Source organism: Lactuca saligna, chromosome 2 (assembly GCF_052625555.1).
Source record: "Lactuca saligna cultivar CGN05327 chromosome 2, ASM5262555v1, whole genome shotgun sequence".
NCBI lineage: Eukaryota > Viridiplantae > Streptophyta > Magnoliopsida > Asterales > Asteraceae > Lactuca > Lactuca saligna.
The window spans coordinates 156492850-156519451 of record NC_136418.1 but is presented as its reverse complement, the minus strand read 5'-3'; the positions used below and the strand labels follow the sequence as shown (position 1 = coordinate 156519451).

At 34.2% G+C, this 26602-nt stretch overlaps 2 protein-coding genes across 5 annotated transcripts; both read right to left on the bottom strand.

Annotated features, from left to right (window-relative positions):
• Positions 1-10279: 10279 nt before the first annotated feature.
• On the bottom strand, positions 10280-12615 carry LOC145032294 (SWI/SNF complex component SNF12 homolog). 4 transcript variants are annotated; one of them, XM_078981058.1, is made up of 3 exons: positions 12475-12615; positions 10626-12340; positions 10280-10541 (listed from the first exon to the last, which is right to left on the bottom strand). In XM_078981058.1, exons 2-3 carry the CDS (start codon positions 12173-12175, stop codon positions 10472-10474), a joined length of 1620 nt encoding a protein of 539 aa, XP_078837184.1. In that variant the 5' UTR covers positions 12176-12340; positions 12475-12615; the 3' UTR covers positions 10280-10471. The 4 variants fall into 4 exon arrangements, with proteins under 4 accessions (XP_078837184.1, XP_078837185.1, XP_078837186.1 ...); XM_078981059.1 differs by having other exon boundaries at positions 10626-12325; XM_078981060.1 differs by having other exon boundaries at positions 10626-12278.
• A 702-nt stretch (positions 12616-13317) lies between these two features.
• Positions 13318-15595, bottom strand: LOC145032293 (Galactose oxidase/kelch repeat superfamily protein). The gene is made up of 2 exons (XM_078981057.1): positions 15363-15595; positions 13318-14755 (listed from the first exon to the last, which is right to left on the bottom strand). Exon 2 carries the CDS (start codon positions 14730-14732, stop codon positions 13509-13511), a length of 1224 nt encoding a protein of 407 aa, XP_078837183.1. The 5' UTR covers positions 14733-14755; positions 15363-15595; the 3' UTR covers positions 13318-13508.
• Positions 15596-26602: the final 11007 nt, after the last annotated feature.

Below are 26602 nucleotides of genomic sequence, written 5' to 3'. Positions count from 1 at the left end.
TTACCGGTCGAAAGGACCAAAGGGGTTGGCTAGCACCCTGATATGCTAGGAAAGTTACCGGTTGAAAGAGACCAAAGGGGTAAATAGTACCCAGATATGTTAGACAGTATGTGCTACGTATGGTATGTGATATGATGGGGGAACTCACTAAGCTTTGTGCTTACGATTTTCAATTTTGGTTTCAAGTACTTCTTTTGTGAAGGGAAAGGAGTCGGTACGGTAGCAACGCATCGACTCAACGAGTCAGATGAATATTGGCCGTTGTGAGTTTCTGCATGGACTCGACGAGTCAGTTAGGGTTTTCCCAACATTTAGACAAGCATGGACTCGGAGAGTTGTCTAGAAACTCGGCGAGTCAACTATGGTTTTCACGATTTCTCAAGTTCCGGAATGACTTGACGAGTCTGTAAGTTGCACTCGACGAGTTAGGTCAACATGGACTGTTGACCTTGACCGTTGACTTTGACCTTGACCAATGGTTGATCGGTTTGACTTATGGGGGGTATTTTAGTAAATTAGGAATTTATGGAAGTGGTCCTATGGTGAATATAGGTGGTGGAGTTCGTGGTTGTGATCCGAGAGTTTGATCTTATCACTACAGTTTGACATTTGTGAGGTGGGTCTTCCTCACTATACTCAAGGGTCGAAGGCACCAAGGTCGACCCTTTTGGATTGTTATCATGATTTGTATATGCTTGAGTATCGTATGATCTATTAGATCGGTATCCTGGTAGATAGGATGTTATCATGCTATTATGATCTGTTATATCGGTATCCTGGTAGATATGATGTTATTATGCTATTATGATTTGTTAGATCGGTATCCTAGTAAATAGGATGTTATCATGCTATTATGATCTGTTAGATCGGTCTGTCTGCTTATAGATTGTTATGTGATTATCTGATATATGTGCACATGTTTGATTAGTGGTTGAGGCTAATCTGCTTTGTACGAGAGCCAACAGAACTGGGCATTCCAACCCGATGGTTGTGGGCTATAAGTATTCCATCCCGAGGATGATTGGACTCATAGTATGTGGGCATTCCAACCTGATGGTTATAGGCCGAGGGTATTCCATCCCGAGTACGATTGGACCATATTATGTTGGCATTCCAACCAGATGATTGAGTGCTTAGGGTATTACAACCTAATGGTTGATTGGACCTATAGTATGTTGTTTGTGATTATGTGTATATTGTTGTGTGTATCAGTATTTTGGGGGAACTCACTAAGCTTCTGGATTACAGTTTTGGATTTTGTTTCAGGTACTTCAGATGATCGCAGGATGGCGAAAGCATGATCGTGCACATCCTCATATTTTATGATCTGGATTCCTGGGATACTCTGATGTTTAAACTATCTTGAAAACACTTTGAAATAATTTAATGGTTTTGAATGGTTGAAAAAGTATAAAATTGGCTTGATTTTTATAGGTGTTACAATGGCACAACAAGAGGTTGACATGTGTCACGATCTTAATCAGCCCTTCCTCCCCATGGAAATGAACCAGATGGAGACATGTGGTATAGGACGCGACGCGCCCTATAATTTTGCATATATAATGAAATGTTTTCTTGCTTAGAAGTTGATCAATCCTCTCCCAAACACTCTCAAACATTCTCAAGGCACGAGGCCCAAATCTAGTAGTTCTTAGGTGTTAGTAGCAAAACTATGGAGCGCCAAAGAGCCCCGAAAAATATAAGTTTTGGTGTCAAGTTATGCCCACGTAATCTCCAGTTTTTCGTCAAACAACCTATAAGTTGAGTTATGCTTATTGTGCTTTAATTATAACTTATATTTATGTTTATAATCGTTATCATTAATTGATAAATAAGACCTATCAATAATACCAGTCGTTATACTGACCGATATACTTATGAGAATGATTACAATGCTAGATCAGTGAGGTGTTTCAAATGGATTTTCCAAACAATATATCTTTATATACCAAACAGATCCTACCTCTGATACAATCTCGCCTGGTTTTTTCTTATCAACTATACACTAGTATTTTTTTTTTTTTTTTTGTGAATATTGATAAATTTAAGAAAATAGTATAATGATATAACTTTATAAATACGAACGAATACTAACCCTTAGCAATATTCGTATTTTATGTCGTTTTAAAGGGAAAGCTGAAGTGTCAGTCAAAGATTTGACTTTTCCATAAGTTTTCCACATATATCAGGTGAGTGCATATTATTAAGAAGTATTAAATATTAAATATATGTTGAAAGTTTATATGTGAGTTAAATTTTTATTATCCGAAACATTTGTTAAATGTGTATTTAATAAACATGCATTGTGTGAACCTGTTATAGTTAATTACTTGTTAAAATGTTTACATGATATCATTACGTGATAATCTTAAAAAATAAGTATTATTACTTAAAATATTATTATATGTTAAAATATACTGTGTAAACAATATACACTAAGTTACAATAAATGTTGTTTAAACAAGAGTTAATATGAAAAAAAAAATCAATTATAAGGATTGTAGTTTCATCTAAATTCTAAAGTAACACATAAAGAATATTTATGTGACATCCTCTAATTTTCAGAACCAGTTAAAACTTTTTTTATGCTTTAAAAAACTCATTTATTTATATTTGCATAAAGTCCTACTATGAAAGATTATTTTGATTGCAAATGTTTATTTTCAAAATGTTAAAATCCTAAGGATGTCATAATAAATACAGATACATAAGTGACAACATAAAAACATGATGGTCCTGAATGCTATTGTAGGCTGTCTCTAAATCATTAAACATCTTAATAAAGTTCCAGTAGCTTAAGTCTTGATACTTATGATACCTATAAACTGAATGAATTAGGTTAGGGAAACCTAGTGAGATACATATCCCATAGTATTGATATGATAATATTCCTTAATTATTAGACCTGCAAAACCAACCATTTACCATTCTATATTTATATAGGCTTACATTCCTACCTATCAATCCTTACTAATCCTCAGAAGATCCTAGTCCTAGATTACCAGGGATAATTATCTTCCCGAAGAACCATTTAAGGTAAGGGTTTGACTACGCAACTAGGGACTCCCTTGGCTGATGTAAGACTTAAGGTACCCGAACCTTCGAAGTAATTTGATGAATATGGTATTACCTTTCATCTACGCCTGTATGCGATGAGCCTACAATGTAATTCACAAGATCGCCTAAAATGGTAAAGTGTTGTCATCCTACTCTAATAGATGACCATACATACCGCTTACAATTGTCTAATCAGGACCCACCATTTTTGGTCATCCCGTATGGAGCTATCGTACATCGACACCTGAAATGTCATGTAACATAGCTTTACTCTCCATTCCTAGGTTACACACATTCTCCTAATGAGACCACCTAATATCAACTTAATTGAACTAGGTATCTTCCATAAGTCTGAGTTTATCCCTATACTAGATTATAGTGCCTGAAGCCAACTTTTAATACCAACTATATTCTTTGGTGACACTAACATATATTAGTGTATATCTATTCCATAAGAGTATTAGGTATTATTAATCATTTATCTTCTCAACAATTCTAATTTTAATATCATTATATAATATTTTTTGTTTATCCTAACAAAAAATAGAACCATATCTAGTCCGTGCTAGCATGTTATATCCTAACATATAATCCATAAAATAAGCACATAATTCACATACAATTTCTAGTAGATATTTAATATTTTATTTAATACTTATATTAAATAATGTTTATAATAGAGACTATGCACTCACCTGACTTAAATGGGTGATTGGTGATTTGGGTAGAGTTTCACCTAACACCTTAGATATTCCTTGACGTGACCTAAGTAATATTAATACAAAGTTTTAGTCTAATGATCCTGGAGACTAATAGTCTAGATCCTCATTAATCCTAGTGTCTACATCAAGATCTATCAAGTAAGGATCAGCCAAGCAAGACAATTGGGAGGTAGGATCATTTCAGCATAATAGATTTTCTAAAATCCAACAACCAAGCCAACGTGACCATTATATACACTTCTACCATAAGTAGATCAATCAGTATAATGATTTAGAATTATAGATAAATCTTATTTATAGGTTCATAATAAAGACTTATTACCATAAATATAAGTTACCTTGAAAAACAAAGTGTAGCTTAACTTACAGAGGTTTTACCGAAAAGCTGGGAATCATGCATGCATAATTTTGATGTGGGAGTTTTTATTCATCGCCTATCTGAAACCGCAGGGCTTCTACTGGATAGCTACTACTACTTTCAAGGATCACATGTCGAAGCCTAAAACTAATGGAAAATGAGGCTAAAATTGAAGGAAATCAAGAGAAAAAGTGTGGGTGGTGTGAAGGAGAACGAGGTCGAGCACATCTAGCAACGTCGATCCTCTCATTTTGCAACACGTGTCAGGTCTAGATTCATCTACGTCCCTATGTCGGCAACCTATTGCACGTCGTGCCCCTCTACACATGCATGTGAATTTCTGATTTTTCAAAAAATCATATATTCTTCATACGAGTTCCGTTTTCGACGTTCTTTATATACATGCATAGCTAAAGTCGATTTAAAGTTATATTTTTAACAAGCTTGGATTGTTAAAGTCCGTTAAAAATTCATAACTTCCTCATACGATATCCGTTCTCGACTCTCTTAATATCGATGGAATATTTAACTCTCGTTTACATTGTTTTTCCTAACAATCAACTGATCTATATTTTGGTTTTTGACCTATATATTGGTTTGCTGAAACTTCTAAAAAACTTAATTTCCTCTTACGAAGTCAGATTTGGACGTTCTCTATATACACGCTCTCGGTTTAACCAGTACTACGACTTTCGTTTAGATTATTTACCCTAAATAATCCTTCTTTGATAATATATAATTATCGATGTGACTAATAATTATCCAATTATTCTTTAATCATGTAGCCCTATTTTGCGGGAGTTAGAATTTTGATCCAGTTAAGTTGGATAAAAGAATAAGTCGTATATTGTATTGTGATAGTATGGTATAAACAGAAAAATGGTTTGGAAATCCATTATAATCATTATATTCTTAATTGGTAATAAAATAGGATTTATAAAGGATGCTTAGGTCGAGTTAAATGAAAATAATGTTTAGTCGCACCTTGTATTGTAAAAATACTACATAGGCAGGAAATTATGTTGATTACAGGCTTTGTAATTGTGTTTAGTTATACACTAGGACTTAAAGGGAATGCTTAGTTCAATTAAGTTTGGATATTGTGTAGAATCATATTAAGGGTGTGTGCGATAGGAACGGAGAGTAGAACTTTGTTCAATGACACATGTCGATGTACGGTTTACATACTAAAGTACGAATAGTATTCCTTTGGATAGCCAAATATGGTGGGTTCGATCAGGCAACTTGAGGGTATGTTTGGTCATCTATTAGGGTGAGATGACAACACTTGACATTCTAGATTGTCTTGTGAATTATCTTGCTAGTGTGGACTTATTACCCATAGGTGTAGACGATTCTCCAGTCAAACCATTGCTCTAAACAATTCATCTGGCAAGTTGATTATTCATGATAATTGTGGACTAGGATTTGTGAGAATCGGTTGGGATGAGTATGTATGGGTGTAATGTTTTATAGATATATAAGTTATGGGATATATCTATGTTGTTTGGTAATAGTTGGTTTTGCAGGTTTGATAATTATAAATTATTATCATAATAATATGGTGGGATCGAAAACCCTATGTGTCTCACCAGGTTACCCAAACTTACCCACTTAATTTATATGCATCACAAGTTACAGGGTTAAAGCTAGTAGACCTTGATTAGGATGTCGATTGATTAAGAGACAACCTACAATAATGTTCAGGACCATTATGTCTTTACGATGTAACATTGTTATGTATTGATTATGAAATCCTTGGAGTTTTTGTATTTTGAAACATCTTTACTCAAAGATATTTTAACAAAACAAAATAGTTTCCGCAAAATATATTATTATACTAGGATTTTCCACGAACAAAAATACTATGATTTTAGAGCTTAAAGAAAAGTTTTTTTGGTTCTGAAAAATAAGGGATGCCACAGTTTAGTACATATATTGTAATCTTGTCTAGTTATAAACTAAGGCGTGTAAGGGATGCTTAGTTCAAATAAGGTGGATATTGGGTAGTTTGATTTTGGAGTAAGATGTAAGATTAAATCGGAGTGTAGTAGTCCTCTTTCTAGACAACCAAAAATGGTGGATCTCCATCAGACAACCGAGGGTATGTTTGGTCATTTATCAAAGTAATATGATAACACTTGATCATTCTAGACAATCTTGCAAATTACATTGTTAGTACACACTTATAACCCATAAACATAGATGAAACGAGATACCATATTTATCATATACTCTGAGACTTCGGTTACCTAATGACTTACACTGGCTAAGAAATCCCTTAGTATGTAGTCATACGATTGATATAAAGGAATCATCAGGTTATGTGATTCATCCAGATGATCGTGGATTATGATTTGTGAGAATCGATTAGGATGAGTATGTATGGGTGTAATGTTATATATATATATATATATATATATATATATATATATATATATATATATATATATATATATATATCGGTAACAATTAGTTTTTCATGGTTATGCTTTCTAAGTTATTATTATAATAACATTGTGGATTGAAAACCCTATTTATCTCACCATGTTTTCACAAACTTGAACCACTCAAACTATATGCATCATAGGTAACATGGATAAAGATGTTGGAACTTGATTAAGATGTCGAGTGATTAAGAGACAACCTGCAATAGCATTCAGGACCGTTATGTCTTCACGTTGTAAATTATGTTGTGTATTGATTATGATATCTTTAGGGGTTTGTATTTTGAAACAAGATCTTTACTCAAGATATTTTAATAAAATAAGACAATTTCCGCAAAATGTTTTATTACAGTGTCATTTTCTGCAAACAAAGATAACAATGTTTTAAAAGCGTAAATAAAGTTTTTTTTGGTTATGGGAAATAAGGGATGTCACAGTTAATCTTCATAAAAGAAAGGTTTTTGGTGTAGATTTAGAGAAGAAGGACGTCTCTCGTCTTGCTAATATCTTGAAGTGTGAAGTTGCCTCATTTCCCTTTAATTATTTGGGGATTCCTATCGATGCAAGCATGAAACTTTTGAGAAATTGGAAGTCGATTGTTGATAAGTTTCAGGCCAATCTAAGGGCTTGGAAATACAAAAATCTTTCCTTTAGCGATAGATTAATGCTTGCTAAAGCGGTGCTTGGGAGCTAATATATTTGCTATTTTTCAATTTTTAGAGCTCCTAAGAAGATTGTCGATGAGTTGGAGAGTTTGAGAAGGCGTTTTTGTTGGGATAAAAATATGGATAAGAGGAAGATTTGTTGGGTTGCTTGGTCCAACATTCTTCAACCTAAGTATGATGGAGGTCTTGGTATTGTGGGAGATGAATTTGGAGGACCAATTCACGTAGGATTGGAAGAGACAACTTAGAGCAATGAATTCTCTTCCCCATTGCAGGTTCTGGATGGTCTTTGCCTTTCGAGGACTCAAGACAGGTGGTGCTGGAAGGGAGGCAGTTCCTCAAGCTTATTGGTTCATGATCTAAGGAAGACTATGGCTGGAACAGGGGTGGATTCTGACGTTAGTGGATTTATTTGGTGCAACTGGGCCCCTTTAAAAGTTTCATGCTTTGCTTGGAGGCTTTTCAAGTGCCGAATTCCTCGTCTCAAATCTTATTTTGAGAGGTTTGAATGTCTCTTCTATCTTATGCACAATCTGCAATTTGGATGAATATAATATTGATCATATGTTCTTTAATTGTTGGTTTACTCGGGAGATTTGGGGTTAGCTATGTTCTTGGAGTGGTGCCTCCAACTTGCCTAAATAATCTGATGCATCTTAAGAGGTTGATTAAAGAGGAAAGAGTGAATAAGCAATTAGTTAAGCTCAAACTTGTTTTCACATTTACCATGTTATGAAGCACTTGGAAGACGAGAAATACGACTATTTTTAAGAATTCAAAGTGTTCTCTGGAAAAAGTAATGTATGATATTTAAGTTTTAGTTTTTAATTAAATTAAATATAGGGGTAGGTGGTCTAGTTTAAATTGGTATGTATTATGCTGCTCTCCTTGTACTCTTATAATTTGTAGTTTTCTTGCATCTTGCTAGTTTGTTTTTCTAACAAGATTTCTTGTTGTTCTAAAAAAAATCAGTTTAATGACATAATTTACTATAATGTATAAAAAATCAGTTTAATGACATAATTTACTATAATGTATATCGAGTTATAACATGTTTACTTTTGTAACATTTTAAGAGTTGTAAACTACTATTACCATAAAATGACATGCGACAAAATGAATGAAAGTATGACATGTGACAAAAATAATATTTTTAGAGTATATTTTTTAATTTGGTTTTAATTTTAAACTACCTTCATTGCTCCAAAAGGAAACATGCTATTAGATTTAGATATAGGTGAAATGGAAAATTGTTAATATCTAATTTGTCGTATTTTAAAAAAAAGGATATTGAGCAAACTAACCATTATAAATGAGCATTATAAATAATATAACTATTTTTTGGTTTTTGAAAAATGACCACATACTCCCAAATGTCTTGTTCCAGATTTGATTTTCAAATTTAGTTCTTTTTTGTTTTTGTTTTTCAATTTCTTTTCCAAATAAATTTATTTAATTATGTCTGAAATGTTCATTTGAAAGTGTTTGATGTCACTATTCTTCAATTTAATATATCATTGCATGCCCTAAGATTATATATAGTTCACATTTGCTATATTTGTTTAACTTTTTCTCAAATGTAAGTAAAAAATGAAATCTTTGCTCGAAAATCCGAAATTATTCACCGGATTTCGAATTTGTTCTTGAAATTCTGGAGTTTTTGAGAAGAATAGCGTTCACTCATGAATAATTGTATGTTGTATTGCCCAAAGTTAAAAATAAATATGAAATAAAAATATTAATTTTAGATAATGATAATAAACTTATGAGTAAGGCATCTAATGTTGAGTACTTATTTATTCCTCATTTCTTTTAAAATATATCAATAGTTTTCATTATAGAAATATTTATTAATGTTGAGTACTTACATTTCTTTTAAAATATATCAATAGTTTTCATTATAGAAATATTTATTTATTGTAGTTATTTTGAAATTTTACTTTAAAAATATTTAATATTTAATATTTATCTTTATATTTACTTTATCTTTATATGTACAGTTTTTTAATCAGTCTGTACGTTCTACCAACTACTATTTAATTATATGCTGTGTGATTGTGATATTTAAATATTGAAATCTTACTAAGCATTCCAAAGCCTCGAATTCAAACGCCCACAAGCCCATTTACTAACCGATTGGTTCACCAGAATTGACCACGTCAATGGGTGATCGTTATCCACCTACTTTTATGTTTTGACTTTTGACTTTTTGAAAGATGAGTTAGGTAATGATTGGATCATATCAAAGACTATTAATTGAAAGAATATAAGACTATTCACGCATCTACCCGTAGTTTTGGATATCTATATCCCATTTTATTTGGTTTTGGACCTAACTTTTTGTTTGCTTTTACATTTAAGTTATTTATTCTTAATTTCAATTTGACCAAACAACTACAAACAACACACGACTCATGTAACATCTAACTTTTACAAGGTAAGGTTAAATCACAGGTGACGAATAAAGGTGTAGTGGCTAGTGACTAGCAAGCAATTATACATCAGAGTTACAAAAGAAACTTTAAAACAATCATATAAAAAAAATCAATTTGAATTATAACTTAATAATAAGATTTCAATATGTAAAATAAAAAATTTGGTTAACACGAAAGACAAATCACACAATTTATAAATCATTTGTAACAAGCGTTGGAAGCTTAATGGTTGAACACACTCCAAATATTGCTAGTGTTTTTTACGAGACATTTGGACGAATTGACGTGGGCTACTTTACCCTTTTTTTAAATTCACTTAAAAGTATATATAAATGTGTACATCCATAAAGATCGAGACTATATTTAAGGTCTAAATGCTAAAAAGAACACAATGTACTATGAAAAATCTATCTAATTATAGCATTCTAAGTTTCTAACCCACCTATTTTGGCACACATATCTAGAGTTTTAAAATTGTCATAACCCTAGACTCTTATAAAAAGTCACCTTTCAAACCCATGACAATTCAAAAGAAAAGGAAAAAAAAAAAATCATATACGAAGATCTTGAAAGCAAGTAGAATATTTAACTTTCATAAATATTCATATTTTGACAGAAGAGTGGAAACCCTACACTACATTCTAAGCTAGAAAACAAGATATAACCCGAACTACAGAGGTTTGAACTTGGAAAAATGCAGCTACACCTCTGTCTATTTATCCATATCAATACCAAAAGAAAACCTTCATAAGTAAATTCAAAAGAAACTACCTTTATTCCCACACTACTAATTATGTGCTTCCATGGGCTTTGTAGCTGGTTTGCGATTTAGGTAACGAATAACTGCATCTTCAACCCTACACATTTACCAAAAGATAATTCCATTAGATTTTAAACCCATCACATCAGTGAAAATTAACACACACAGATGGTGAAATTACCAGGGTTGGTTATAGAAATCAGCCCGTTGCTCTCTTTCATCACTACGGCTTACTTCCCCTGCAAGAAACTTTAGATCTTTGCCTTGAGATTCAATCAAAGCATCAATAAATTCAACGGGTGATTGACTAAATCCAAGAAAAAAAGCTCGTCTTTTTCGATGCTCGTTTATCTTTCGTACTGTTGAACATATTGCTTCATTACAAGCTTCAATCTCTTTGGTTTTCTCAGTGTTAGCTAACAAAGCATTCAATTCCTTTTGTACTGGAAAAGGGACATCCACCACTACATCATAACATGCATTTCCAGCTGGATTGTTTCCTGATAGCTTGATTTTATGTTCCAAATGTATAGGTTGTGGTGGGGATAAATGGGTTGAAATCTTCTGTGAGACATTGGAAAATTTCATTTTTTCTTCCCCGAATATTTTCTGAAGGGGTGGATCACAATTAAAGTAGGAAGGAGAATCTGTATCCTGTAACTTTCTAGCCTTGACATATTGCCAGATTGCAGCTATAATTCTTGGTCGGGTATCAACTTCAATTCCAAGAATTTCCATTAGAGGATCCGAAAGCTTAAATTTTTCAGGCGTGTAATTCATTTCCAAACGTATATTCACCATGAACTCTTTATCGCCTTTTCTCTTGACTTCAAACCCTTCATGAGGTGTTGGTGTTCTAGAACTATCCCACACTATCATATGGTTATCAGGATACAGTCTTTGGTCCAATGAAATAGTAACTCTTTTGAAGAAAGATGAAAACTTTGGGTAAATGGGGTTTGGCTTTGAAATCAATCCAGCTTGATCAGGATCCATTCCCTCTTCCAGTATTCTTCCTATTATCTTCATTGTCCACGTAGGCTGCTCGGTGTTTGGCTTCTTGGGAATCGTATGAATTTGATTAGAGAATGTGTTAAAAACATAGATTCGAAGGGTTTTCTGAATGCAAGGTGGGTTTTTGATCGCTTCTTGGATGTCTATCTTCTTTCTCACTAAAGCAGCATCAACACGCGACTCAAACTCAAGAAGCTGAGTGTATAGAGCAGATTGTGGGAGAATTGCTGCCACTCTTTCTTGTAACTGTTTCCCTGAAAGTTTCTGCTTCTTTTTGTTACGTGGGGCTGGTGTAAGTTCCATTGTCCTCATGGGGGAAATGGAATTAGGATTTGACACTCCAGGTGGCCTTCCGATTTGTTTTTGAGGCATTCGTTTTGTGCTTGCAATGGCTGATGGAAAAGAGGGTGAATTAGTAACCAAAGATCCATGGGATTGGCTAGGTGCTAGCCCTTGAGCTTGGAGCTGGGCTTGGAATTGGGCATGGTTGGCCTGAGCTTGAGCTGCAGCTTTAGCCTGAACTTTTGACTGGGCTTGAGCAATGGCTTGGGCATGGGTCGCAGCGAACTGGGAAACCTGAAATTGATTCGTGAAGGGAGATCCAGAGGGTCGTTGAGTTTGGGACTGTGTATGCGACTGTAGATGCGCAGTAGGGTTTGGTGGTATAGAATGTCCAAAAGGAGAGTTCTTTAGCGGATTATTGTTGTTCGCGGACATGCTTCACACAGAATGTAGCCCTAATTCTTACAATGCTGGCTCAAAATGCATGAAAAATCTAGATTGCAAGCCAGGAACGGAATTTCAGAATGCGCATGCAATGCTGAAATTAGGTTAAAATCATCGCCATAAATTGATACACAAACTTACCTAAACAAGAGAGAACTGTTGACGTATGAAATACAAAATAGGAAATTTGAGCAAAATATTTATGGTGCAAAAAGATCACGTGAAACTTGGAGAAAATCATACAAAATTCAACCATGAAAATGCATATAACATCTGCTAGTCATGCTTACATGATGAAAGCGCGGAGCCCTTCGCAGCTCCTGTAGTAGCCAGATTTTAGTTTCGTTATCAAGCGTCAAGGTGCAGAGTTTTGTGGCTTCTTTTGCTTCTCGCCCTTTCGCTTCCTTCTGGAGTCTGGAGTCTAATATGGGTTTGGTATTTTGAATTGGGTGACGAACCTATTATTTATTTTTATTTTTATTTTTTTACTTTGTAGCTTTTATCGGGCTGTTTATATGTTTTTACTGGGCTGGTAAGGCGTTGGGTCGTCATATTCATTTTTAGATACCATAATTAAAAACCTTTTATTTGGTTATATAGAATCTGCCATCTGATATGTCTTTTACAAAATATATTAGTTTTGTTTAATGAGAAATTAAATATTCCTATCATATCAAATGTTGACAAGTGTATTAAATGATTATTAATTTCATTAAATGTCTAATTAAATGTGATACTTATCAACATTTGATATTTGATATGGTAAGAGGAAAAATATGAACAAATGGTAAGAGGATATTTAATTTTTCTTGTTTAATGGTATATTAAATTTAATAAATTAAAACAGTTATTTTTATAGTTGTATTCTGTTTTCATAGAAAATTCTATATGGTTTACTAGAACAATTTAAAAAAGAATTATGAGTTGTGTATTTAAAACAGCATACTACATGTAAAAAAACTTATTTTTTATCCGTTTTATTTTAAAAGACGTAAGTTAATGATAAAATAAAAGACGGATTAGTAAAAATAAAGCTTAAGTTTTATTCGATTATAAAAATTATAAGCTAAAGCTCTTGTATATTAATTTTGAAACTGTTTTTACTAAAATAAAACCTTAAAAAAAAAAAAAAGTACATACAACTTGGCAACTTTTAGTAGATAGTTTGTCAAGTGCTCTATGCATCTTAAAAGCACTTCTGTACACTTAAAGTTAAAACGTTAACCCATTATGCAGAGTTAGGAAATAGCACCAAAATACAACCATGTTTGACTATAAAAAGTCAACTCTTCTTATTTAGACACTAATCACACAACACCTCTTCTCAAGCTACCATCACACAACAATTCATAATAAAATGACTCAACTGAATCCTGCCATTATCAAGTAGCTCCCAATTCGGCAACCCATCGGATCTCGGGTCCGGGTTACACGTATAAATAGCCATCGAGCTTCTAGAAGACGAAACAGTTGAAGCCCCTATCACCAACAACTTATCGCCAAATGACTTAAACGCCACTCCCCAACCCCGATTATAATCCGCCCTCACAGGAACCAAACCCAACCGCTTCCAACTGTTACTACCCTTTAAGTAAACTTTCAACTGATTCGAAGAAGCTTCAATCGAATAAAGCTCGTTATTCACCACCGCAATTAATGGAGGAGAATGACAACTAAGGACAGGATTGTCTTTTAACATCTCCGGGATCAAAGTCCATTCGTTCTTTTCCTCGTCGAAAAACTCGCCACATGTTAGCTCCTCATTCGCGGTCCTCCCACCAATCACATAAAACCTATCGTCCATGTAACACCCGGAGCAAAGCTTCCGGGGTCTATTCATTCTGGGGAGTGGGGTCCACGAGCGGGTTTCCGGGTCGTACTTCTCAACCGTGTTATGGATGATGTGGGTCCCACTCATGCCATCACCAACCACCGCAATCCCGCCTGCCACGTAAGCGGAGTTCCCGCAAGTGGCGGAGGCAAATAAGCATCTAGGGTAGATCATTGAAGGGCCTTTGTACCATTTGTTCATGGCTAATTCGTATCTCCAAATCATTAAACCTTCAAGTTCTCGACCCGATACGAGTAAATGGGTCCCAGCACATAGTGATTCTTTGTCTCCTGAAGCAAAACATATGTCAGATGGAAGAACGGGAAGCCTTCTGCGGGAACTAAACCCTTGATCGAAACCCCACCAGCAGTTCTCGCCGCTTGCGAGCATTAAAACTGATGGCTCGATGAAACCGATGTTTCTCCTGATTTTGAAAAGCTCGCCGGATTTTACTAAGCTTGCAAATCTTTTGTTGGCGAAGGATATTTTCCAATATTCGGACCTTGGTGATCGGGCTAAGATTAAACCCTCTAACTCGTAACTCAGTGAAGGAATGTAAGTAGAGTAATCTGCATCCTGGGGTTTCTCCGATGAACTGGAAGCCGAATCGAGTCCGAGTTCTAGTGAGTTTTGATTATCTGGAACGTAGGATTCACCATCTTTTTCGTTATCATGTTCGTCTGATTCTTCCGTCACCCTTTCCTTTCCTTTCGACATGATCTGATTGATTGCTTTCTTTCCTTCAATTGGCAAGAGGAATAGAGTAATCGATGATTAATTAGGATGATTAGGTACATAAAACTTAAAGAATAACCAAGAAATTGACATAAAACGTGGTTATCTTTTAGAGAATCAAAGAGAAGCAATCATTTAAATAACGTTTGTTCAGTTATCAATGAATACAAGATCATATCTTGTTGTCATATAGGACATCTTTTGGGGAAATTATTTGAACAGAATCAAACTTCAGTAACAATAATTTAGAAAAAACAAAAAAGAAAAGTGGAAGAATATAAATCAAGAGGAACAGTAAATGATATATGGAATATAATTACAGGAAAACACACGTTGAGGATAACAAAAACAAAATAGCCATCGTTGAAACTAGCAGAGCAGCGAAAAGCTAAAAGCATTGAAATGAAGAAAAAAAAAAAAAAAAAAAAGAGGAACTTAATTCCCCATTATGAACTACCATGATAACAAACTAAATTTTGAGAAGAAGAAGAATGCACGAACACTGTTTGGTATAAAGCCTCAAAGAAAAAAAATCGATATACTTAATTAGCTAGCTCTATACATAGCCACATGAAAAAGAGACATTAAATATAGAAAGAGAATAGATAGTACCAGAGACAGGAGTCGAAAAAGATCAAAACGACTGAACAGGACACTCATAAGTCATAACCCATAAAGAAGAAAATGATGAGTTTGGAGTATATATGCTTCAATCCACGTTAGAGAGAAGGGGGCGAAGCCATTAATGGGTTCTCGGAGATGGTGATGATATAAGAGGTTTGTGGTGGTTCGCCAATTGGAGTGCTTAAATTACTCTGCCCATTAAACAAGAAGAAAAGTGCCCAACCCCCACCCAAAAATAAAAACAAAACCCAAAAACCTCAGGTCGAATTTGCTGTTGCCCAAAAACTCAAAAACCTCTTTGCAAAGGCACAAAGTGTAATTTTATGTAATTGCATCAATTCACTTTACCTAGTAACTAAGATTGGGAATTTGTAAAACATTTAGTTACTTTGTATTTCATTATACTTATAATGGAAGGTTTCGTCTTATCCTACCCGTTCGGCTAACGACCCTCCACTAGTCAAGAGTGCGGTGGGTAAGAGTGGATACCCATTCAATCGCCATTTTATAGGCAATTTCCTTAAACACCCCTTATAGACCAGCTTCGTGAATGAGGCCTACTAACTGTAAGACTGACTTTTACTCATACATATATATAATGATAGAGTTTTAATGTTATATATAGTATAGGGTGTATTTTACACTTTTAAAATACTAGGAGGTCAAAATTAACAATTATACTTTTAATTTAATTAAATTGTAAACCTAAACTTTTATGGATTTATTAAACTTCTTTTAATTATACACCTTAATTAATTAATAAAACCATAAGGGTATGATTTGAACTTTTCAAAACATTACTAGGGTTTTTAGAATTTAACATTCCTAATTAAACTTTTTAATTAACTTTTAAATTCCAAAACTTGAGGGCAAGTTTTGAAACATTTCAAAACATTAGGGTTTAGAATTTAAATATACATCAGAATTAAACTATTAATCAAAATTTAAATTCCAAAACTTGAGGGCAAGTTTTGAACCTTTTTTTTTCAAAACATTAGGGTTTCAACTATTTAAATTTCAAAACAACAAAACTTTTGGGTTCAAATTTAAACTATAAAACCTAAAGGGCAAAAATTAAAACTTTTTCACAAGATAATTCAAATCTAAATTACAAATAATCAAACTTTATCTAATAAAACAAGTGATTATCTAAATTTTAACAATTATCTTCTATTTAGGTAAGGATAATCACCTAATATTGAAAAAATTTGGATTTTATCACAAAAACAAGTTTATGGTAATTATCCAAAGCCAAAACAGGAAGAAAATCGCGAATCTGAGCTGTCAGACCCTTTGACTCATCGAGTCTGGACCTGGACTCGTCGAGTACAGCTGACTCGGCGAGTTCACCAAGTGACTCGGCGAGTCAAACACTCAGAAGCTCAAAAAATCAATTTTCAGTGCTTATTTCGATCAAATATGCATCAATACAATAGAAACCAATCAAGGCTCTGATACCACTGATGGGTTTTAGTCATAAGACATCCTATGTGCTCATACAAACCCTAAAGCTCGGATCTAGGTTTCTCTATTGTACATGCAAGTTATCCAAGACTATAAACCCTAATTCTAGCATTCAAATAATCATATTAGCCATAAGAATAAGTTTATAATGTTACCTTGATTGTTATGTAGCAATAACAATCCCAATTCCTCCTTGAATTGACTTTGGAAGGCTTAGAGTCACAAGTGTCACTCCTCTAATGGTTCACAAACACCATAAGCAAGAGGATGAAGATGAGAGAGGTTGGAGGCCACCAAAAACGTGTAGAAACCCTAACAAGAAGCTTAGCCACGTTTTTGAGCCTTAAGGGGTCTTTATATAGTTGGGCTATTAGGGTTATCTAACAAGGAAACCCTAAATTAGATGCTTAAGCCTTTAGAAACCCATGGACCCTTCTAATTAAGGCCTTGGACGATTTCATATGGGCTTCCCCCATATAATTCATCCACCCCTTAGTATAAGGCAATCCATGGCCCAAATTATCATTATCTTATAATTACAATTCCAGTCCCTTAAGTTTAATTAATCTCTTTTAGTCACAAAACTAATTACTAATTAATTATTGACTAATATTAATTAACCAATATGATTTCTCCTTTAATATATTATTCTCATAATATATTAATAAATCATATTTAATCCTTTCTCTCCATAATTCATCCTATCAAGTTGCTTTGGTGAAGGCAACTCAAAAGGACCATGCACCATCAGGTCAAGTACATACCAAAATAGTTATGGACTTAGACACTAATCCAACAGTCTCCCACTTGGATAAGTCTAATAACTATTATGCGTATGACTTCAGATCATGATCTGCAATCGTAGCTTTCCAAAGCCGCTGTCAACTCTGATCCTATCAGATACGCGTGTCCTTAGATAATGGATCATATATTCCTCCATTTTAGATATCGTAAGACATGATTTCTAATCATTCTCTTTGTACTATTTCTCGATCTCCAATTTATGACGACTGACTAATTGAACAAATCAAATTAGCTCTAGCCCGGCCGAGCATTTACGTTTGCCATCACTAAATCATCGAGGGGCCCAAAGATATCGCTTTTATCCTACTTTGAATAAAAGGAACGGATAAAATTTGATACAATGCTTGCTTGCACTCACTAACCAAATCACACACAACAATATGTTTTATAACACCAAGTTACTAGTGCGTTTTCATATTATCAATGTGCAACCGATTAGCAAGATACAACTCACACATCTCGGTTTCAAGAATATAAGATGTTATCGTCTCACCAATCACTCGTGATACAATCCATGGCGTGATCCAAGTGAGCGTGGGTTTAATCCAATGCTCAAACTCATATTCATAAGCACTCATGAACGTTGCAGCAAACATTTGCTTATGTCTAATACTCTTTTAGACAATCCACACACCAATTCACGACAGTCTTCATTCATATCTACTTCCAATCATATGAACGATTGTGGCCCGTTTGAATAATTTGATTATTCTTAATAAACTCAATTATTCTGGAAGTCAAAACATGCAAAGTAAAACACAAGAATAATACTAATCACATATGGCCTCAACCCTTTGAGTATAAATAAAACTCCTTTTATTTATCACCATATCGATTACTCATTATTTGTCGTTTCGGGTAATCAACTTCTTACTTGAATTATAACACCTGTCCCATGCTCTTAGCATGCACACAATGTTTACCTATGGTTCTTACTTTGTGAAATAGATCACATTGAACATATTTCCAATCATTCTCATTTCACAACTCCAAATCCTTTTTCATAAGTGAAAGAATATCAAATTCTTGCTAGTTATAGAATATGCTAGATTGTAACATTCTATGCAACTATCCTTCCGTAATGTCACTGCACCAAAGTGACAAAGACTATTGCCAATGATATTACAAAGTCCTCTATTGGAGATTGTTACAAAACAATTCCTTAGATATGATGTCTCTCACTCAAAGTACATTCCTTTGAACATCCTTTTGCATAAAAGTTTCTAATATAGACATAGATTTATAATATTCAATTCCTAATATGGACACGCTTCCATAATTTCCATTTGACAACACATTCTAAATAGACTCTTGTCTATTCATAATAATGTCGATATGGTCCATTCAATACCATGCTTCCAACTACTCACAAGCAACCAATCCTCGTTGAACTTTGGATTGTCCTTTGATAGTTGTTTAATTATTTTAGTCAAAACCGATTCTAGTCCCTTTTCCCTCTAAATGCGCTAGACATTTGGAAAATTTTAGAATGATCAAATATTAAAGCATTTGAAATCGATCCTATACCCGAAGCGTATGGGACACGACGCATAATGTTTTATTCTCTATGTTCGCATAATTTGAATTGTGAAAGGAATGCCGTAATCATAATCGAAATTTTAAGAACACACTATGTACCTTTGACTAAATTTATCAACATTTCTCAACCTAATCCTTTAGATTTGAAATGAATCATAATATTCTCTCCCTTAATTATAGCAAAACAACTATTCCATCCTTACAACTTTGCAAAGATTGACTCTTGTTTTCTATAATTAATATTGCCAACTTGCAATACTTTCTTTAATAATCATACAATCATAACATTTATGCTCACACTATCATGGTGATTATTATAAAACATAACACTTATGCTCCCACTAGCTTCGACATGTATTCATAAAATCTTAACTTTCAGAAAACAATACCTATTGAATTTTTTAAGTCCATGTATACTTAATGCTTTGATAATCTTTTATCAAGGCCTCTTAAGCTTATACACCTTTGCTTTAGATAGTTCATATATGTGTCTAAACACTTAAGACTAATTGCCAAACCTCACAATTCAAATTATGGAAAGGGATATCGTAACCATAATCAAATTCGAGAATGCAATTTTACAATCACTATCTTCTTAAAATCTTTCTTAGTGAAAGCATTTCCTCACAATCATTTTCATGAAGGAGGAAATCTTATGACACTTAGATTTAAAGTGGTGTATTTGTTCCTATCCATGTGAATTTGTTAAAACCAGAGTTTACGATAAATTCAAACTCATATGGACCGAACTCTTTTAAACTTTATTTCTTGCCTTATGGTAGCACAGCTGCCCACCACGTCTTCCAAGTAGTTAAGCAGCTCACCTTTTCCTATCAATGTACCTTTCATTGATTAAGGTGCTTTGCCTTTTATGCGTTCAAAATGAGAACTCATAGGACTCACATGCATAATTAACTCAATTGGAACAGCACAGAAACAAAATAATGTCAACACGATAGGTTCTTAACCTCAACTCGTGTGCTAGTGATGATCGATAAGGTTTATTTGATTTGTTCTTGAAACCTTTCAAGACCATTAAGACTCCCACTTACTCATTGACATATAAGATTCTCTTGTCAATAAACAATTCTTGACAAACAAATATTCAAGAGTTAGTGTAGTTTTTATCAAAACACTTCATAAATTGGTCCTAATTGGCCTTTGTCTCATCCAAGACATCACAACTTTTCATATTTGATGAATGTTATAAACCTTTAATACTTTTCACTCATTGTCACAATCTTAACTTTAAGACTTGTTATTGGAACAAAGTATGATAGACTTCTTGATTTAACCATTTCTTCAATCCTTGATTCCTCTTCTTAAACATACAATTGTACTAAGACTCACTTAGAGGATCAATTGAGATATGGTTCTTAATCATTAAGACCTATTATAAAGCATAAAAGCTACTCTCCCTTATTCTTAGAATGGAGAAACTTTTATTTTTTTGCCTACTTGATTCTTCTTATTCGTTCTACTATTGATCTAAACCCTTTAATCAATTCAGAATTACACTTAGTCTTGTAAGTGTAATCATATTTACTAAGCCTTTAGTAAATCATGACGAATATCTTTGTTACTCTTATGGTGAACTTGATCAACACACAACTTTGTATACTCGATCTCCTAGTCCTTCACTTGACACTTTGTCAACGAATTTGTCTAATTTCCAAATATGAAATTTCTCATTCATCATGCAACCAAGTTGCGTGATTCCAAATTTCAGTCCAATTGAAATTTGGGCGATGAGAAACTCTCCATATTTGGTAAATTCTCGACATTTCCATAAATAACATAACTAAGAATCATATCCATTCGTTGTAGAAATATGCAAACATCAATTTGCATAACGATTTCATTGCAAGGAAGTAAACAAATAAATAAATAAGTCAAACAAAATTTATTTTATTTATAAAAGCAGCGGAAAAACATTTGTCCTTACAATGCAAAATCTATTGAAAACTATGTAAAAGAAAATTTTCTAACAACTCTATCATAACTATCTAAGCTCAAAATCCAATCTTCAAGTCCATGCGATCGAGATCCATCTCTTGTGATTAGATTCATCTTGCTCTCTTATCAAGCTTCCTTTCTTTTCACCGATCCCGTAAAAATTCAAATGCAATCTTATCACATCATGTATTAAGAATCAATGAATAGGAACTTAACGGAGTTAGATAGTGGATTTTACCTGAAGCGTAGTCATACTTTTGACTCTCCCATCTCTTAGATCTCTTAGGTAAATAGGGCAACTTCGTCTCCAATGCCCATTCTATTGGCAATAAAAGCAAATTGACTCTTTTGGAATAACACATGGAACTACTTCAGACATCGCCTTTCTCTTATGATCAAACTTTTCGATCATTGCATGTCTTTCTTTGCCATTGTCTATATCTATAGAGGTCTTGAAGGCAGATTCACCAACCAACTTTGCTTTTCTATTGCGCCAAACCATTGCTGATTCAGCAGCAATAAGCATATAGGTGAGATCAATAAGGATCACTTCGTGGTTCATCATATAGTACTCTCTTACGAACTCACTATACGAGTTACGAAGTGACTGAAGAACCCAATCAACAGCCATCTCTTCACCGACAACGGATCCCATCATTCTTAACCTATCAATGTGTGACTTCATCCCTAAGACGTGTGCACACACCGACTTTCCTTCCTTATGTTTACTTGCCAAAAGGGCTTGAGTGATATTGAACCTTTCAATTTTACAATCTTGTGGTTTAGGGAGAATAATTGGAGGAGGAGGAGGAGGAAGTGAAGCATGATTTCTGGTTCCTCGATCAAATCGTGGAATATCATCTTCATGTGGAATGCTTGTTCCACGGGATTTGGGAAGACCATAGTTGTCGAACTTTGACATCTACAAAACGGGATAAAACGAAATTCAAGTTAGTTGATCGATTGAGTCCTTAGTAAATCACCCAAATGAGATACTAAGGCTAGGACCCAACACAATACGCTACAACCTAGAAGAGGGATGCCGTAATCTAGTTGCAGAATATTTGAAGGTAAGTGAATGACGATTCACTAATTTCCACCATGAAAAACGAAAAAGAAATTTAAGTTTTAAATTTATGAAAACTCCTAGATCCTTTGAGATTCATTGAACATTTCAATGACATGTTTAAATCTCGATATGCCCCTCTTGTTTGTGACTGGGATGCCGAGGATCACAAAGCGGGTGTGAATAACCATGCAAACTTACATGGTGCCCTCACATGTTACAGTCACCTATTCGATGTGCCGGTAAACCACACATGCTCCACCGAACTATGATAAACATTGAGTCACCCTTTGCTACCTTTGCTTAGAACCATTTAGTGTGCCGGTAAACCACACACGCTCCACTAACATCTTCGCACGGGCACAAAGTGTAATTTCATGGAATTGCATCAATTCACTTTGCCTAAGTAACTAAGATTGGGAATTTGTAAAACATTTAGTTACTTTGTATTTCATTATACTTATAATGGAAGGTTTCGTCCTATCCTACCCGTTCGGCTAACGACCCTCCACTAGTCAAGAGTGCGGTGGGTAAGAGTGGATACCCATTCAATCGCCATTTTATAGGCAATTTCATTAAACACCCCTTATAGACCAGCTTCGTGAATGAGGCCTACTAACTGTAAGACTGACTTTTACTCATACATATATATAATGATAGACTTTTAATGTTATATATAGTATAGGGTGTATTTTACACTTTTAAAATACTAGGAGGTCAAAATTAACAATTATACTTTTAATTTAATTAAAGAGTAAATTACACGAATGGTCCCTATGGTTTGAGATAATTTTCATGCTTGGTCCCTAACTTATTTTTTTAACTCGGAAGGTCCCTATGGTTTGTTTTTGTTACACGTTTGGTCCCTAATGTTTATTTTTGTTACGCGTTTGGTCCCTGTCTTATCTAAAAAGACTATTATTTAAAGAGGAAAAAATGATGGGGTAGGTGATGTAAGGTGAGGGGTAGGATTAGGGGTGTGTTTATTTAGATAAATTAAAAAAATCAAGGGTATAATAGTCTTTTTTTGGTAAGATAGGGACCAACCGCGTAACAAAAACAAACAGTAGGGGCCTTCCGAGTTAAAAAAATAAGTTAGGGACCAAACGCGCAAATTCCCCTAAACCATAGGGACCATTCGTGTAATTTACTCTTAATTAAATTGTAAACCTAAACTTTTATGGATTTATTAAACTTCTTTTAATTATACACCTTAATTAATTAATAAAACCATAAGGGTATGATTTGAACTTTTTAAAACATTACTAGGGTTTTTAGAATTTAACATTCGTAATTAAACTTTTTAATTAACTTTTAAATTCCAAAACTTGAGGGCATGTTTTTAAACATTTCAAAACATTAGGGTTTAGAATTTAAATGTACATCAGAATTAAACTATTAATGAAAATTTAAATTCCAAAACTTATGGCAAGTTTTGAACCTTTTTTTTCAAAACATTAGGGTTTCAACTATTTAAATTTCAAAACAACAAAACTTTTGGGTTCAAATTTAAACTATAAAACCTAAAGGGCAAAAATTAAAACTTTTTCACAAGATAATTCAAATCTAAATTACAAATAATCAAACTTTATCTAATAAAACAAGTGATTATCTAAATTTTAACAATTATCTTCTATTTAGGTAAGGATAATCACCTAATATTGAAAAAATTCGGATTTTATCACAAAAACATGTTTATGGTAATTATCCAAAGCCAAAACAGGAAGAAAATCGCGAATCTGAGCTGTCAGACCCTTTGACTCATCGAGTCTGGACCTGGACTCGGCGAGTTCACCAAGTGACTCGGAAGCTCAAAAAATCAATTTTCAGTGCTTATTTCGATCAAATATGCATCAATACAATAGAAACCAATCAAGGCTCTGATACCACTGATGGGTTTTAGTCATAAGACATCCTATGTGCTCATACAAACCCTAAAGCTCGGATCTAGGTTTCTCTATTGTACATGCAAGTTATCCAAGACTATAAACCCTAATTCTAGCATTCAAATAATCATATTAGCCATAAGAATAAGTTTATAATGTTACCTTGATTGTTATGTAGCAATAACAATCCCAATTCCTCCTTGAATTGACTTTGGAAGGCTTAGAGTCACAAGTGTCACTCCTCTAATGGTTCACAAACACCATAAGCAAGAGGATGAAGAGGAGAGAGGTTGGAGGCCACCAAAAACGTGTAGAAACCCTAACAAGAAGCTTAGCCACGTTTTTGAGCCTTAAGGGGTCTTTATATAGTTGGGCTATTAGGGTTATCTAACAAGGAAACCCTAAATTAGATGCTTAAGCCTTTAGAAACCCATGGACCCTTCTAATTAAGGCCTTGGACGATTTCATATGGGCTTCCCCCATATAATTCATCCACCCCTTAGTATAAGGCAATCCATGGCCCAAATTATCATTATCTTATAATTACAATTCCAGTCCCTTAAGTTTAATTAATCTCTTTTAGTCACGAAACTAATTACTAATTAATTATTGACTAATATTAATTAACCAATATGATTTCTCCTTTAATATATTATTCTCATAATATATTAATAAATCATATTTAATCCTTTCTCTCCATAATTCATCCTATCAAGTTGCTTTGGTGAAGGCAACTCAAAAGGACCATGCACCATCAAGTCAAGTACATACCAAAATAGTTATGGACTTAGACACTAATCCAACAGTACATAGGATTACGCGGGGCGTACTTAGGATTACTACCCGATTTGAAGTTATCTGAAACCAACCAGTATGCGGCGCGTACCCTTTAATTACACGGGGCGTACATCAATTTTAGGCACTACGTTGGGCGTAATGCGAAGTTACGTGGGGCGTAATCGTCTAATCTAGCATTTTTAATTTCTTTTAGCTCCTAAGTTCGGTTTCCGCTTCAGTCTTTTCTTTTGTGCTCTATCGACAACGAATAGCTGCAAAACATAATTCAAAGTATTATGAGTACTTTTTAGTTCTAAAATAGAATAAATAAGGCCAAAATATTAAGATAAAGTGCATAAATATATATAAAAATACACATATCACTCTCCTCTATCAACATACTCTTCTGACTACATACACTCCTTAGGCTCTTCCTAGGTTCTCACACTTCTCTGTCATCAGCTGCTGAAGAACTCCTTATGATGCCAACCATCTACCTCCTGAATATCGTCATATTCACTTAGCAGCTGACTACCATCATGAAGATTTCCATAAAGCATAAAGCAAGCAACATTCGGGTGTCGAAAAATCTCCACCAACACGTAAAACCACTCTAGGTTACAACTCTATTTGCTCTACTTGCTCTCAAAAGGCATCACTGAACTCAAGCCACCTCACCTCTCATGGTATCTAATTACTCTTCTCAACAGACTCCTCAATGCTCTTCTAGGTATCTCTCCTAGATTATCTCACGACTCAGAACTCTCTCTCTCTCTCTCTCTCTCTCTCTCTCTCTCTCTCTCTTTCTAAGTGATTCCTGCTAAATACTCTTACTCAGCACATACTCAAGGCACATAACAGATAACGACAATTCCTAGGCTAATGCATCACAAATCAGGCAACTTTAGCCCTAATATATGAAATACCTAGCATATCTTCGAGTAAACATTACTAATATCTCAATAATAACTCATAACACATATAAATAAGTAAGGGTATTTTGGGAAATCACCATTCAGGATCTGGTTGATTGTACATACTGCTTATTCTCGCTTTTCTCTTAGAAATCTTACTCGTTTCAGAAAATCTTTACTTTTAAAAACTTTTCTTAAATCCTCAGTTTGAGTCCAGACACACCCGAAGGTGCATCCGAATCTCTCAAACTAAGGCTCTGATACCAACTTGTAACACCGTAAAATTTAAAACAAAATTTTATTTTCAAAACACAAATAAACATATGTCACATTAGTAACAAAATTTCAACACATTTTATTTAAAATTGTTTATCACAAATCGAGGATCCTCCTAACATAACTCTTTCTCATGTGTGTACAATTGAGCCAACGCCTTCCCGATATCATGAAAAGTACCTGAAACACATTACACGGTAAGCACGAAGCTTAGCGAGTTCTCCAAAATACCACACACGTCTCAGTAACCTCTAATGGCTATACTCAGATAAGACCCTCTGGTCAATGTGTCTCAGTGGGACACTCCGATCCCATAACTCGGGTAGACCCTTCGCTCCTAACTCAAGAAGCTCATAATAATAATACTCAACATAAATCACAAAGACATAATGCAAAATATCAAAATATATAGATAAGCACATAAGACATCTCGTTCACACAAAGATACCACACATGGTAAGTATAGTGAGAAGACTCGCCTCGAAAGCTTACAAGTAGTAATCTCGCACACGAAAATCTTAAACTAGCCTCCGCTTATCACATAGG